The sequence below is a fragment of the Haliotis rufescens genome, unplaced genomic scaffold (genome assembly GCF_023055435.1).
Source record: "Haliotis rufescens isolate VD_foot unplaced genomic scaffold, xgHalRufe1.0.p SCAF_4, whole genome shotgun sequence".
NCBI lineage: Eukaryota > Metazoa > Mollusca > Gastropoda > Lepetellida > Haliotidae > Haliotis > Haliotis rufescens.
In genome coordinates, this window is record NW_025964112.1 from 50,918,255 (window position 1) to 50,930,831 (window position 12,577).

Genomic DNA, 12,577 nt, shown 5'->3' on the forward strand with positions numbered 1-12,577 from the left:
TAAAACAATAAGTGTTTGTTTGTTTGTTGCTTAACACCGCACAAGAGTGCATTTGCAATACGATGGCCACTTAAACACAGTATACTACAAATATTATATTGCCATATAAATTCATAATAAACACATTTTATCGTAAATACTATACTGCCATTTAAACACGTATTTTGCAGTGATATGCTTTGAGACATTACGTGAAGATTTATTAAGATGTTATAAAGATATCCCATAAAGATATACCATAAAGATGTTATAAAGATATACCATAAAGATATACCATAACGATGTTATAAAGATATAGTCGGAATCGTAAAATGGACATGAAGCATATTTATATTAATCATTATGGGAATGGTTTTGTCGATTGAGTTAGAGGTACTGTCCGCACTGCCTTGAACATTCAGGGCAGTCATATTCAATGTTAAATAGAGAGTATACCGCATCCTTCATGAAATATATAAATCCTGTAAACATATACCCGATGTGAACACATGAACATTTCAATCGTAAACGCCAGAAAATAAGTGTTCGCGTAAAGGGCACGCATGTCCTGCTCTACCGGTAGCACCATTCACACAATTTGCATAAAAAAGTATGCGTTTGTTGCCAGATGCAATGATTCCTTCAGTCAGTGAGTTCAAATTCGAACAACACTTTATTTCCTGTGTATATTTAAGGTGTATATCGTGAACATTGAAGACGTGGACATACTGGATATCAAATAGTCGCAGTAAAACACTTTCAAACACCCATCAGGCGAGTAACCAACGGATATTTGTTACAAACAAGCTTTATGGAGATCAGAATTAATTATGTAATGTTGAATTACGTCTTTTGTGTACAAGTGCAGCGAAACACTTACGAAATCTGTTCGTTTTGCAACACAGTGTCAAAGAAAGACCTCGGGTGTCCAAATCGTAGATTATAATTTCTTTAACGAAATAGCTCGACATGAATAAATAGCAATTTGGCTAGTTAAAAGCCAGTATTTAATAGTCTAGATTGTCTCACTTACCAACATCAGGTCAGGACTTTGTCACATCAACGACCTTTCGGCAGTGTCATTTTCGACACGACTTCATATTGAGTGAAGATCAGAGGTAGAATAGGTCTTCAGCAACACATGCTTACCGTAAAAGGCGACTATGCATGTCGTAAGAGGCGACAAACGGGATCCGGTGGTCAGGTTCGCTGACTTGGTTGAAGCATGTCATCGTATCCTAATTGCGTGGATCGATGATCATGTCAGTCACTGCATTGTCTGGTCTAGGCGCGATTATTTACAGACCGCCGTCACATGGCTGAAATATTGCTGAGTGCGGCGTTAAACAACAAACAAAAACCAAATCATTTTGAGTTCACGGGAACACGAGTAGTTTGGGCTATGAATTCAAGAGATACCTTTATCGCAACCTTAGAGCTATTGACGGGCGTTATCGAACTGTGTACATAGAAACTAAAGAATACTAAAAGTTAGAAAAGAGCATAATTTATTCTGTAGATCACTCAACAAGATGATAATCAAAACGTTGTAGAATTATTATCTCCGCTTGTTAAAAGCCGAATTAAAGACAAACTGCGCGCAAGGCATTACGTTTGTGTGACCTTCACGCCGCCCACTTGATAACGTATTTAAACATTTGTGGTTGCAATCATGTCCTTATTTCATAACTCAACGCCATAACACTATGAAACTGCAATTAGCTTTTGAAGCAATTTATCGTGTTAACCTTTCATACGCTCAACCAGGGATACGTAGGTGGCTGCTAACGTCCGATTCATTACTCTGTCAATACCAAGTAATAAGGAAAGTAGTAAACGTTCTATCTGCTACTGCTTTAAACGCGAACATTTCTTTATTAATGGGTTCAGCGATATGCAATACCATTATTACACTTTGGGGAACAGTTTGAGTAGGTTTTTACCTGTTGATGTTTTTTTAATGAGTTTTCTGATTTGACTGGTTGATTCAGCATTGGTATTTCAAAAGCGAACGGAACTTCAACACTATTAGTTTACGTCATCAATTGTTAACGTCAAGAATTTGCGTCATGACACCTCTTTGACAACAGAAATTGTAGAATTTTACCTCTGAATAACATGTTATAAATAAATTACAATCATTGCACTAAGGTAGACACCGATAAGATTGATCTGAATAATATGATTAATTCAATCCTACAAATTCAACGGACGGTCGGGTAGCTTAGTGGTTAAAACGTTCGCTCGTCACGCCGAAGACCCGGATTGGCTTCCCGACATGGGTACAATGTGTGCAGCCCATTTCTGGTGTCCCCGCCGTGATGTTGGAATATTGCTAAAAGCGGCGTAAAACCATACTCAGTCACTCAATCACTCACTACAAATTCAACACGTTTGTCTTGAGAGGTAATTTGAAATAAAATTTATCCTACAATGGTGATACTTTTGCTGTAGAAATGAATCCATTGATCATGTCACATATGCATCTTAAAACAGACCTGGAAATTAAATAACCTATCCTGACAGTACAATTCCATCACATTTTCAGCACAAAGGTAAGATCAACTTTACAGAAGGCAGCAGCTTAACGTCAAATCCTTCCCCAACCCATAACACTCAGGAGGACCCCGATGCCTTTATGGACTCTCTGCTAGGGTACAGGATACCCTTGAGCACGGATGATAATGAACTAAAGAAACGTGGCAGGCATTTTGGGTTCGTCGGGAGTAGAGGACGACGCGGGAAGACGTCTGTAAATTCCTTTTCCGAGGACCTATTCCCTAAGCGACGACCGATGAGCAACAGTGCACGTCTCCGGATGCTCCTTGAGAACCGAGACCAAGGTAATGTCCCTGAAACGCAATGTCAGTGTTCTTTAGTCAGCCAGCCTTGAAATTCACGAGTAAATTCGGAAATAAGAAAGATCTTGATTGATGATAGCAATTCTCAAGGGTAAAGTGTACTGACAACTACTGGTCTAACGGTATTGTTTTGTTGCCTTGAGCTTACTTGATGTATGGCATAAAGAAAGCATTGTTAAAGCTGTTATTGAGAAAGTGGAACCCTTAAGCTTTTGTTCAAGACATTCATTTGAAAATTAATTTCCCTTTACGTGGCCAAATGTCTTCCCACTTTTGTAGTCTCCCCACTTTAAGGCTTGGTGGTTTTCTTTGGTGTGCGTAATTGCTCCTGCTTTGTAATGCGAAAGCAAGACAGTTCTCATTTACATGGCAACTCCTGGCTATTTGTCTACGTCAAAGACATTACAAAGTGTTATATCAACTAGATGAATAGTGTCAATTAATTGTTAAACACGTATAATTAGGACGTCACAATCTACAGCTCGAAATACTATGCTGCTCCTATATATAGTTTTGGTTCGAATGTTCCGTCATTATTTAAAACTTCGCGTCGGACGGTAATAACAGAAATGATTCTTGTTTACCTCCAAACCGAGAATAGAATCGCAAGACATCAAACAATCTGCATGGCTTTGCATCGCTTGGTAGTCTTAACGTTGTGGTAGTGTGTCTCTAGCACCATTTGCTACATCATGGCTTAATCTAAAGAGAATATCTGTCTGTTTTTGTCAAATAACATGTTTATCTCCTCGAGTGACCTCCAATGTTGATATATTCATGAGTGGCACAGCTACGAGTGAAAATGTCAATTTTGCAGGTCAAGAGATGTGTTTGACAAGGAAACTCAAATTATCTGTTTAATATGTATTTTCCAGATGTTCGTAATTTACATTAAAATCAGAATGTCATTGAGGGTGAACTGCAAATTGTTCCAACAAAAAGTGTTGTTATTAGAGAAGCATCATATTTAGAGATTAATTACACTGTGTTTCATCAATAAATCCATAATAAACAGAGATATTCTTGTAATCCACGCCACGACATGTATTTCGTGTAATTTCATGCTCTGGTATAAGGTTTTCATTGAGTTGGGTTTAATTTATATCATCGGGCGTAAATCAAGAACATGTCAATAAAGAATACCATGGTTAACTTCGATACGGTGAAACCTCGTTCACTCGGGAGATTAACGTTTGGAACGTCTTCGGAAACATATGTATTACTGAACAGTTCTACACACCCAACCCGGGGATTCCGGGTTTGAATCCTGGTCCTATCGTAAGAGTCGATTAATGGATTGGGTGGTCAGGCTCGGTGACTCGGTTGATGGCGTGTCCAAAGTACCCCGACGGCGTAGATAGGTCCACTGGCTTGTCTGGTCCAGAGTCAATTATTTACAGGCCGCCGTAATAATAACTGTGATATTGATCAGTGCGGCGTTAAACAACGAACATACAGGCACGCACGCACGCACGCGAGCACGCACACACCCGCGTCCCAAATTGAAATGAAATTACTATATTCGACATCTACATATAATATATATTTTTCTTCACATTCTTTTTCAAAATACAGTTTGGTTCACATTTCTAAAAACCTAATCGAAACTCGGATTAGAAATAAACGACGAATAGGAGTTGTTTATCGTTTAATAAAACACTGCAGGGAGACTAAACCAGAGGGGGGGGGGGGGGGGGGGGGGGGGTGGTGGTGCCTGAGTGGTTTATTCTCTACTCCGTATTTTAATAGTGACGACTACCTGAATAGAATCAGACCTCGGCAATGTCGGACAAGTCCATTTCATGCACAGGTGGGTATTTCCCGCATATTCGCAAAATTCTCACGTCGATTACCTGTATCTTTTCACAATGATGATTGTCATATATCTCCCGCTTTTGAATGCGATCGTTGGACCATCGCGCTTATCTGCGTTGTCCAGCTACATCTATGGGGAACAACTCACTAGACACTCGTCGTCAAATGTCGTCCAATATAAGACGTCATCAAGAGGCGCGCGCATGTTCGAGTCTCCAGGAATGACGCCATGATAGGGCAATGTTTTATTGTGAAGTAAACCACACTTCGTTCTTCGTTGTTCTTTGCGATTTATCGCGTAGCTATCTTATATTTGTCCATCCAAAATACAAGAGCAGATGATCCGTTGTTCTAAACTAAAGTGTTTTCCTTTAGTCCATTGGGACAGCGGAATGATTAAAGCGTTCTCTCGTCACGCCAAAGACTCGGTTTTGATTCCCCACATTGATACAATGTGTGAAGCCCATTTTTGGTGTCCCCAGCAGTGATGTTACTGATATATTGGAAACACTGGGGTAAAGCCATACTTACTTACTCTTTAGAAAATTTACAGACCGAAGTGATATAGTTGGAGTATTCTTGACTGAAGCGAAAAACAAACAAACAAACACACAAACAGAAGCTAACAAAATTGTCGAATCACACGTGTAACCTAAATACTAGTATTCCCTACAATATTACAATGGGCACTGGAAAGACCACCCGGACTTTTACTTTTGGAATCAGTGGCCACATGGTCTTGCCATAGTGTTGAATGCATCACGAAAGCAAAATAATGCATGTAACGTTTTTCGTTGGGTGTTGTAAATCGAAATCGTATTGACTGTACAATTTAAATCACAAGTTGTATTAACTTCCAATCAAATATTAAAGCGATCAATTGTAAGGATCAGCAAACATGTTTTATGTACATTTGCACATGTTGACACGATTTCATGGCAATTTCCCAACAAATTTTATTACTTAATTTGCGCATATTTAACAGACCGGAGCTATATTTCCCTCACAAACAGCAAACTTTACTCAGTACAGCATCAAACGCGATTTTCCAGGGGATAATGTTTTATATAAGGTTGTTAGATGATTCTACCCAGAGATAACTCAAAACCTAAACGCCTTAATGCCCTGCCATGGCAACGACTTTAGATCGCCTTAAGTTTCTGAACGGAGACAAATTTGGATCTCCGATGAAAAAAAAACAATTTAAAAATATCACGATTTACAAATTGGCCTTCGATCGCTATGTTGACAGACGATTAAAGCAAATTGTGAATATGAAAACAACCTCGATTAGAATATGCTTCTTGAAAAGAGGGGATCGATTGTGTTTCTTTGTTTTAAGACATGCCAGATTCAATTCGTTTCATGTCATGCAATTTACCAATAATTATAGTTTTCGTTTTTTTGTCATATTGTTAAAGCTTTATTTAGCAAGCTGCATTGGTATGCATAACAGGTTGCGAAATACATCGAGAATAATGCAATGTGTATTTAAAATGTATTGAAAGATGTGCTAAACAAATCCTTAATACGTGGTGGCCCGAAAATATAGTTTTTTAAATCAATATTTTGTTTTTCCTTGCAATAAACAGTTGTTGAAAGTATTCATTAGTGAACTAAAACTCAACTAAATAGGCAGAAACATGAGATAGTTTTTGAAACACAAAGTGTCCAGTTTCATTGAATATAAATGTCACCACTGAACCCCCGATTTTATTACACCAAATACATGTTGTTAAGTATGTACCTTCACAATGTAAAACGCAATACAATAAAATATCGTGTTCTCACATAAAAGTTGAATAGGTATACACTTGTTATAACATGTAGTATATTAACGACGTTGACGTCCTTTTCAGGGTTGTTTGCCAAGGAGAAACGAAAGCCTCACTTTGGGTTCCATGGCTCCAGAGGTTAAGGTAAAAAACCTACCATTACCTTTGAATAGTTATCCAGCCTGGCAGTGTGCATGTTGCTGGTTATACATGTCAAGTTAATGTATAATGATATATGTGATGAACAGCCTGAATGTTTGGGAGATGGGGGATTGAGGGTGGACCACTTGTGTATTAAGGTGTAATGAGCAGTGGTGTGGCAGAAACCTGATGGTGGGTTCGAATCCCGGATCGCCCTGATTATGTTTCTTAGTTTGTCCATGTTAGTGGGCTTATCCAAATTTGTAAACGTCTAGGGCCTTCATCAAGCTGACACACCGTAATATAACTGGAATACAATTCAAAGCAGCATCAAACCCAACGATCTCTGACCTATGTCTGTTATGGTAAGATGTATACAATGTGTATAGACCTGATCCGCGTTCCACAAAGCTATCTCAGCGCTAAGGTGATCGTAACTCCCACACTTTAACATAGGCTTACGATAGTCGTAGCGCTAAGATCGCTTTGTGACCCGAGAAGATCCGGGGTAGAATAGGTCTTCAGCAACCCATGCTTGCCGTAAAAGGCGACTATGCTTTTCACAAGAGGCGACTACGGGATCGGGTGTTCAGGCTCGCTGACTTGGTTGATGCATGTCATCGTATCCCAATTGCGTGGACCTATGCTTATGTTGTCAATTACTTGATTGTCTGGTTCAGACTCGATTATTTACAGTCCGCCGTCATATAGCTATAATATTGCTGAGTACGGCGTCAAACAACAAACAAACAAACTAGATCGCTTTGTACAACGGGGTTCCGGCAAGTATGTAGATTAAAATGATGAGTGATAATCATGATCTGTTTATCCTTCAGGGGCTGACCGCGAATGAATGGAGGGAACCAACTGGAATGAGTTTGGAGAAAACAACCTTGAAGGCATTCTTGTAAACTACTCTATGCACCCACGTATCTGCTTGAGAACACCGCATCTTTATACGACATCCCTGTCTCCACGTGGTGACACGGCACACCATCGCTGTAGACACGACACAGTTAATGTTAACAAGTACAAGAAGTCTGTTCTCACGCCATTCGTCGTTGCTACAAAAGCGATAGATGTTTATTGTTAACCTTTGGGTATCCATGAACTTTTACAATAAAATGTTTCTTTATTAACTATCATATACATTTCTCTCATCAAGAATTCAATCAGTGTTTGGTCTTCCAGACATGTGAAAAGAAACTTTTAACTGCAATGGATCAAGAAATTAAAGGTATACACAGAGTGGCAAATATATTTACTTTTACAAAATAAGTGAGGGGTCACATGGAGTACTTGTCAAAGAAGTTGAAATTATATACACAACATGCTGACACTATAACAAGCCGCTAAGAACGCTCGATCCGTTTTAATGACTGTCGATGATATAATTCCTATAGTGTATCACCACATACTTATATTATAGTCGGAATCGTACAATGCGTCTGCTTTGAGCAGATAGTTCTCATTACTATGGAAAGGGTTGTGTTGCTTTTATATTCAATTAATACTGTTTTCCCAAACTTATCTTAATTTCAAATCGCAAACAAGAAGCGATGACACCATTTAGAACACAGAGGCATCGTTTGGGGTATGTTACACTTCAAAGTTTGAGATAACGGGAATTGGCAGTATCTTTTAAAGTGGTATAGAAAAGGTTACATATCATCTAAGGTGTGTGGTTAAAAAGTTTTTGTCCTTAAGATTCAGCCAAAATGAACACTTTGTAACGGTAGTTTTGTATAGCCACAACTCGGAAACCATTATGGTTTTTGTACGATTTCCATTATTTGTCGCGTCATTTCCCACATTGTCACGATATATTTGAAACATTTCAACTCACTCAATAAATAAATAGCACTGTTTTCTTTTCGCCGTCATTCTTTGAATTGAACAGTTGATGATAAGTAATCAATTCGTTATTGTCTATAGAGTAGAACATTTCGTCTTTGGGACATTAAGCCTGGTTATTTCATAAAAAATATGTACCATGAATTTTAAGTATTCCGCAATGTGGAGGTTAGTGCCCTCGGATGGAAAATGGAAGTCTTCGAGGCAATGTTAGAATATCATCTGGTTTGGTTCAAAGACTCAACGGTGTACGACATTGATCTGAATTCACAGAATAAAGCATGGCTTGATGGACGTTCTTTGAGTTTTCATTTATCGTAAGTTGTAATTGTGACATTCAACCACGTGACATGTATTGCTGAGTTGCCACGTGAAGACCGACTTACGTGTTGCAACCATTTAAATACACAAGCATTATTACTACATTGTACAAAATAACATAAAGTCAACAATAGATGAAACAAACGTGTGTGTGCGCGCGAGATTCTTCCTGTCTAGTTTTGTCCAGTCTGGACCAGACAATCCAGTGATAGGTATTACGAGCAACTATCCAGCTGACGTTGACGCCCCTCCAACCAAATCGCCTAGTCTGACCACGCCATCCATTAATCGCTTCTTTCGACCAGCATACATGTCGGTTGCTAGGGTGTGTGTGTGTGTGTGATTTTCAGTGACCAACTCATACAATTTTTACCACTGTCTTTTACGTCCAAGCAAGGGTTGACACTCGGACATGAGCCAAATTTAACCAATTAAGGTTTTCGGCCTGATAAAATTTATTGGCACCGATATCAGCTTTGGGAATTTAGAACTTCCTAAACCAAACTGATTTTTCTAATACAGCCGATGGTGGAATGTTGGAACTTTTCTCTCATGTAACTCAATGCACATGCCTCTACAAATTCAAGGCATATTTTCAATGATTTCCTTAAACATGATACATGTCGTCATTACTCCACGAGCACATCGAGAGTGATTGAGTTGGGTTTAACGCCGCTTTTAACAGTATTACAGTTATATCGCGGCGTGTCAGCTTAATGTGAGAGGAAAGCCCGACGTGATGCAGGTCTCAGGCGTTTACCACTTTGGTGAAACCCACGAGCACGGGTATGGTGCTGACAAACCTAGAAACATAATCTTAAATAGACAAAATACAGTGACAACAATTATTTCTCTCCGCTCTTATTCATGATACAGTTGGTTCAAATGGATTGGTAGATTTAGTTTCACACTCTTCCAACTCCTTTTAACATTGAAATGGAATATCCCACTATATCATGAGTAAGGTGATCATTTAAGTTAATTGTCATTGCAAGATACTGATGATATCAAGTGACTGAACATCTTGCGGTATTCCAGCAAATTGTAAGCCCAAACTGACACGGTTTGAAGACAGTTGCCACTTTTGGTGAAATCAACAAGCACGGGTATGTGTTATAGACCGATGGTCATAATCAGGTCGAATATCATATTCGAATCCATGGCAGTCAGATCCTGGTGTGACCGAGGGACACTACTCTGTACGGTTCGCCCTCGTCTTTGGAAGGAAAGGATTTAGTGATAAAGCGAGAATATAAAATAGCTGGAGAGTCCTTATAGGCTTTAGAAATTGGAAGTTTGGTTTGGTTGGTTTGTTGTTCAACGCCGCACTCGGTAGTTCCAGCTATATGACGGCGGTCTGTAAATAATCGAGTCTGGACCAGACAATCCAGTGATTGATATAATGAGCATCGGTCCACGCAATTGGGATAAGATGACATGCATCAACCAAGTCAGCGAGCCTGACTACCCGATCCCGTTAGTCGCCTTTTACGGCAAGCATGGGTTGCTGAAGACCTATCCTACCCCGGATCTCCACGGGTAAGAAGTTGGAAGTAATCATATCAAGGAGTATCATGGATACTATGATAGTTTCTTTTTTATACAAACACAACGTTTCAAGGCTACTTCTTGCTCCTTCATAGTTTTTGTCAATATATGTGAATAAAGAATAAAGAATCATTCATTTGAAAGATGAATGATTCGAAGTGACACATGCCTTAGATATTTACTACTTCAGTGAAACACACGAGCACGGGTATTTTGCTGACAAAGCAAAAAACATAATGATGGTGTATCGTGGATTCGAACATACGATCATAGGTTTCTGACACACCTATGCGACTCAACCCTATATGAGGACAACGACAAACCTAACGCTTGATTAGATCTTGACTATTATAGTTCAGAAAAGGTTTGATGATTGACAAGCCTTCATCCAGGCCTTGGATCAGAAAGACATAATTATTTGTTCAATAAAATATGGAGATACAAACTCCGTTATGTATGATAATAAGTTAAAGAAACTATATTACTATTCATTTGTTAATCTGCCATGGCACAAGCATTTCAAGGATTAGACACAAGATCCTCTGGACCTAACCTAAGTAATTATTTCTCTGGGACAGGCCCGTCCGGTTAAACGTCTTTTCCTGTACATGGTGATCAAACTACATTGCTACGGTGATTTGTAGACGTTTATCCACGATGTTCTAAGAACGCCGTAAGACACAAACTTGTTAAATAGAGTCCAATGTATAAAGTCAAGTATATGGCTTATGTAGAGGTTAATTGCGTTCTAAAACAGTTCATTCTTTCATAATGACTGACGAATCTGTCTTGTATTGTTCTGCTTACGTGTTGCCTAATGTGCTGGTTTGTTAACTGACAACTACAACTTCATTTCATTACTACTATCACCAGTACATTGATATTTCAACATTACTATAGCTGTGCCATATCTCTGACAATGTGCTGCAATGCCCGAATTTTTAATTAAATTTGACACTTCGCTGGCGAAAATGTAATTCCACTCACAATTACTTCTATATACACATTAACTGACATTACTTTTCCACATTATAAAATTTCACAGAGTATATTTCCCTTCTTAGTCAATGTTATGGCATTCATATCACAGAAAATGAGACCGTCTAACTATAACATTTCATATGTTCATTTACATTAAATCGAATTTCTAAAGTACTCCCCAAATTACCTTAATAAAATTGTTATATATGATAAGTTGCATGCGATGTATGGAGTTGGTATTGTATGTAAGGGGCTAGAGTAGTCACCTAACCCAACATGGCGACGTCCTTGGATTCGTCGCGATATATCATTCATTCCAGAGTAAGTATTCGAAACTTGGTAAGGTGATGACGTATGGTATTCAAAACTTGGTAAGTTGATGACATATGAGTGTAATTGCGGTTGAGGCGACAGTTGTCCTTTGGCGATGATGTAGTAAAGACCGTTTTGATTGATACGAAGTTGATGTCAACAAGTGAGCATAATGCCAGGCGGAGATACAACAAAATTATCTTAATATTCCGGAAAACTATATCGATTTAGTGGTTCTAAGCAAGTGGAGTGGCTGATATTAGGTGATAGTGGATTAAGTGAGGTATGGTATTTACTGGTTCATGTGATGTAAAAAAATTGCATTTTCTCGTGAACTTTTACATTGCAATTACGATTTCAAAATGTGTTGTTCAAGATTTTGTCAAATAGATTAAAATGTATGAACTCAATATAGGGCACGGATAGGAAACAGTATCGACCTACTTCAAAGTTATCAGATGTTTCAAACGTCATCGCGACATTGACATCTTTAACAATTTCTGATGACCAGACGTAATCCTGAAACATCGTTGCGAAATAACGATGTTGTCATCCCTTCACATCTAAATGCCAAATTGAAAATTTCAGCTGTCTGTCAGTCGAAGTAGTCATTATATCTGTCTCTGTCTTATGGTGCGAAGAAAAGTATCACATTAAATAATCAAAGGTCTTTTTTTAAAGTATTTTTTTAGGTATTTCAAGAAAAGAAAAGCATTAATAAGGCATACAACCCCTATGTCAAGATTATACCCTAATGGTATTATTTTGAGTAGCTTAACAACATGTTACAAAAATAGTGTGCATTTTAACTCTAAACTAATGTCTTCGAATACATACTGACGTGAGTCAGTGTTAAGGTTTTGGGCTTTTGAGTGGGCAGTCAGTGAATTGGGTTTAACGCCGCCTTGCACAGCATTTCATTTGTATCACGACTTAATACGGGAGGAACGACGGATGTGATGCAGTTCTTGGACGTTTACCACTTTGGTG

At 38.6% G+C, this 12,577-nt stretch overlaps 1 protein-coding gene across 1 annotated transcript in view; it reads left to right on the plus strand.

Annotated features, from left to right (window-relative positions):
- The window catches only part of LOC124150938, a 63,059-nt gene extending 54,340 nt beyond the window's left edge, over window positions 1-8,719 (plus strand). Inside the window, exons 3-5 of the mRNA XM_046523148.2 lie at window positions 2,528-2,822; window positions 6,515-6,574; window positions 7,408-8,719. Of these exons, the coding sequence (XP_046379104.2) occupies window positions 2,528-2,822; window positions 6,515-6,573 (354 nt within the window). The 3' untranslated portion in view covers window position 6,574; window positions 7,408-8,719. The remainder of the gene's footprint in view (window positions 1-2,527; window positions 2,823-6,514; window positions 6,575-7,407) is intronic.
- The last annotated feature ends 3,858 nt before the right edge of the window (window positions 8,720-12,577 follow it).